The sequence below is a fragment of the Felis catus genome, chromosome A1 (assembly GCF_018350175.1).
Source record: "Felis catus isolate Fca126 chromosome A1, F.catus_Fca126_mat1.0, whole genome shotgun sequence".
Classification (NCBI taxonomy): Eukaryota; Metazoa; Chordata; class Mammalia; order Carnivora; family Felidae; genus Felis; species Felis catus.
The window spans coordinates 174,604,334-174,607,432 of NC_058368.1; the positions used below are offsets into that span (position 1 = coordinate 174,604,334).

Genomic DNA, 3,099 nt, shown 5'->3' on the forward strand with positions numbered 1-3,099 from the left:
CTGTGTCTTCTGAGTTTCTCAGCAGAGATGTGTGACTCTCTGGGCTCCAGATTGTGGAGGATTAGGAGAAACCCAAGTTTTATACATTTCCGTAGGGTTTACGTCCTGCAGTTGAAGGGTATGAAGGGCTCGGCCCCCAGAGACACGACTCCCCCGCTGTGTTTGTCACAAGGGAGCTCGAAGGCAGCCTTTCCCCTATGATGCCCCGCTGTCTCTATACCCAAATGTTCTCACACAGCCCGCGTTGCCAGAGTTAACCATATTCATCTGCCTTTTTTTGTAACCCACAGCCGAGCCATCACGTTCTCTTCCTTTCTGGGGCTTCTGTTCCTTGTGTGAATGGTTCTTTCTCTGTTGTGAGCTTTGGTGACTGTGTCAGGGTTCCTTTAGGAGACAAGTTTCCCCCCACGGTCTGAAAAACACAACGCAAGAAGAGCCCTGTTAATGGGGGGCCCCCTCCGGCCTAGCCGTCCAGAACACCGCCCTTCATGCTCCGCTCTCGGGAAACGTGTTCCCGCCAGCTGTATTCAACACCACAAGCAGTTTTAAGACTAAATGTGTATCCGAGATAATAAAAATCTGTATTAGGGGCGCCTGGGTGGCTCAGTCGGTTAAGCAGCCGACTTCGGCTCAGGTCATGATCTCGCAATCCGTGAGTTCGAGCCCTGCGTCGGGCTCTGTGCTGATGGCTCAGAGCCTGGAGCCTGTTTCAGATTCTGTGTCTCCCTCTCTCTGACCCTCCCCCATTCATGCTCTGTCTCTCTCTGTCTCAAAAATAAATAAACGTTAAAAAAAATTAAAAAAAAAAAAAGCTGTATTAAAAAAAGGGGGGGCGCCTGGGTGGCGCAGTCGGTTAAGCGTCCGACTTCAGCCAGGTCACGATCTCGCGGTCCGTGAGTTCGAGCCCCGCTTCGGGCTCTGGGCTGACGGCTCGGAGCCTGGAGCCTGTTTCCGATTCTGTGTCTCCCTCTCTCTCTGCCCCTCCCCCGTTCATGTTCTGTCTCTCTCTGTCCCAAAAATAAATAAACGTTAAAAAAATATTAAAAAAAATGGAGAACCAGATAAATGCTGAGAGCAGAAACTACTCCCCCCCTCCCACCCAGGATTCACTAACAACAAAACTCAGCCCCCGGGGAGACCAATGTTCTACAATCTCTTCAGAAACTCACTGGCTTCCAGCTCAGTTTAAAATTGAGCAACCATTGGGGCGCCTGGGTGGCGCAGTCGGTTAAGCGTCCGACTTCAGCCAGGTCACGATCTCGCGGTCCGTGAGTTCGAGCCCCACATCAGGCTCTGGGCTGATGGCTCAGAGCCTGGAGCCTGTTTCCAATTCTGTGTCTCCCTCTCTCTCTGCCCCTCCCTCGTTCATGCTCTGTCTCTCTCTGTCCCAAAAATAAATAAACGTTGAAAAAAAAAAAAGATAAAATTGAGCAACCATCAAGGTAGATAAATGGATCTTTTATTTATTTATTTTTTTTTGCTTCGGTCCTTGTGAGTTTTCTGTCGGGAGGGCCACCTGCCTGGCGTATCCATGCAACCCACAGCCGCCAGCACAGGCTCCGGAGTGTGTCTGGCAGCTTTCTCACTTACGCCGTGCAAAGAAGCAATTCTCATTTTAGACTCAACGGCTCCGAAGGTCCTTTTCACCTGGCCTCCAACTCTTTGACCTTTGTAAGCCACTGGGGGGGGGGGGGTGATTCCAATACTTGGCCACTTAATGCTTCCATTGTTAATTCCAATGCTTAGCCACTGAATGCTTCCATTGTTCTATATTACTTTTAAAAAATCATCTTGATTGCCTGACTTTTTCTGCATTTTAGTCTAGGTTCTTTCTTAACCTGTTCAAGTGTGACATGCTCTTTCTGGATTTGTTCAAATTATACATTCAATTAGCGAGGCACCATATTAAATTGAGAACACCTCACTGAACACAGAGCACTCTTGGATTCTGCATCTTGGCAATTAATTGGTGTCTACTCCATTGACAGAGTTTTCTAAAAGAATAGACTTCCAAATGCGTCTCCTGACCGTTTTGAATCCATGAAAAACGTCTTCACCTCTTCGGTGCTGTCGCAGTTTTGCAAGTTTTACAGATTGGTTTTACAGAGCTTTGAAATGTAGATCAGCTCACGTCCTGAACGTATGTGTTGGCATCTCCGTTGGCAGTCAGGTTTCCATGAATATTTCGCGTTTATATAGGATCCTGGGTGCCTGGTGAGTTTCTAGTCGGATTTCCTGGACACAGGATGTAGATGTACAGCTACATCTAGTCTCAGATCACATGCCACGTGTGTGGTCTGTAGGGGTTGTCTGAGGCTGAGTCTTGTCTCTGTGTGTCGTGGGGAGTGGGTTACCATTTTGTCAAGTATTGTGTGTGCATTGTGCTGCCTTAAGCATTACCTCCTTTATTTTTTTATTTTTTTATTTTTGATTTTACTTTTTTGTTTTTATTATGTACTATATTGATACACCGCATAACCTTCTAGAAAGGGCAGATGAGCATAACCGAGTTAATCCTCATCGGTCAGGAAAAGGCTTCTTTAATCAATATTTTCCAAACCCTTTGACACATAGTAACGATTAACTCCAGAGATGCGCCCGTCTCTTTGCATCAAACTCCACTGATACCGATAATAGGCAACCCTTTTTTCCTTGCCCCCGTTACAGAACCTGTGGATGTGCGCAGTGGCTATGCCGGGGATGACCAAGCACACTGCCATGACGCCGATCCCGGGAAGAATCTCGAACCACATCGCGCTGCGGCTGCCAGGACCGAGCCCCTCCTTCCCGGCCCCCTAAAGGTGACCCCAAGCATTACCTCCTTTAAACCCGATCCCATGAGGTGGGAACTCTGAGTCTCCCCGCTTGGCTAGATCTGCCCACAGCGCGTGTATACTGTCTCAGGCAAACACATCCCAGCCTTCCACCTGCTGCCCCTCACACACATCCATGGGCACATGAGAGAAGTGAGCAGCGTGGTCCAGAGGTTATATCAGTGCCTGAGTGCATATCCTGGCTCTCCCGCTTACCGGGGAGACACGGGGCAAGGTGCTTCACCTCTCTATGCCTCAGTTTCCCCGTCTGGAAAACAGGGATCCA

At 48.7% G+C, this 3,099-nt stretch overlaps 1 protein-coding gene across 1 annotated transcript; it reads right to left on the reverse strand.

Annotated features, from left to right (window-relative positions):
* Positions 1–2,449: 2,449 nt before the first annotated feature.
* Positions 2,450–2,785, reverse strand: LOC101085348 (NADH dehydrogenase [ubiquinone] 1 alpha subcomplex subunit 1-like). The gene has a single exon (XM_045056471.1). It carries the CDS (start codon positions 2,751–2,753, stop codon positions 2,541–2,543), a length of 213 nt encoding a protein of 70 aa, XP_044912406.1. The 5' UTR covers positions 2,754–2,785; the 3' UTR covers positions 2,450–2,540.
* Between the last annotated feature and the right edge of the window lie 314 nt (positions 2,786–3,099).

Coding starts and splice junctions, on each gene's coding strand:
- LOC101085348 (XM_045056471.1), bottom strand. CDS start 2,753: ATGTGGTTCGAGATTCTTCCCGGGATCGGCGTCATGGCAGTGTGCTTG.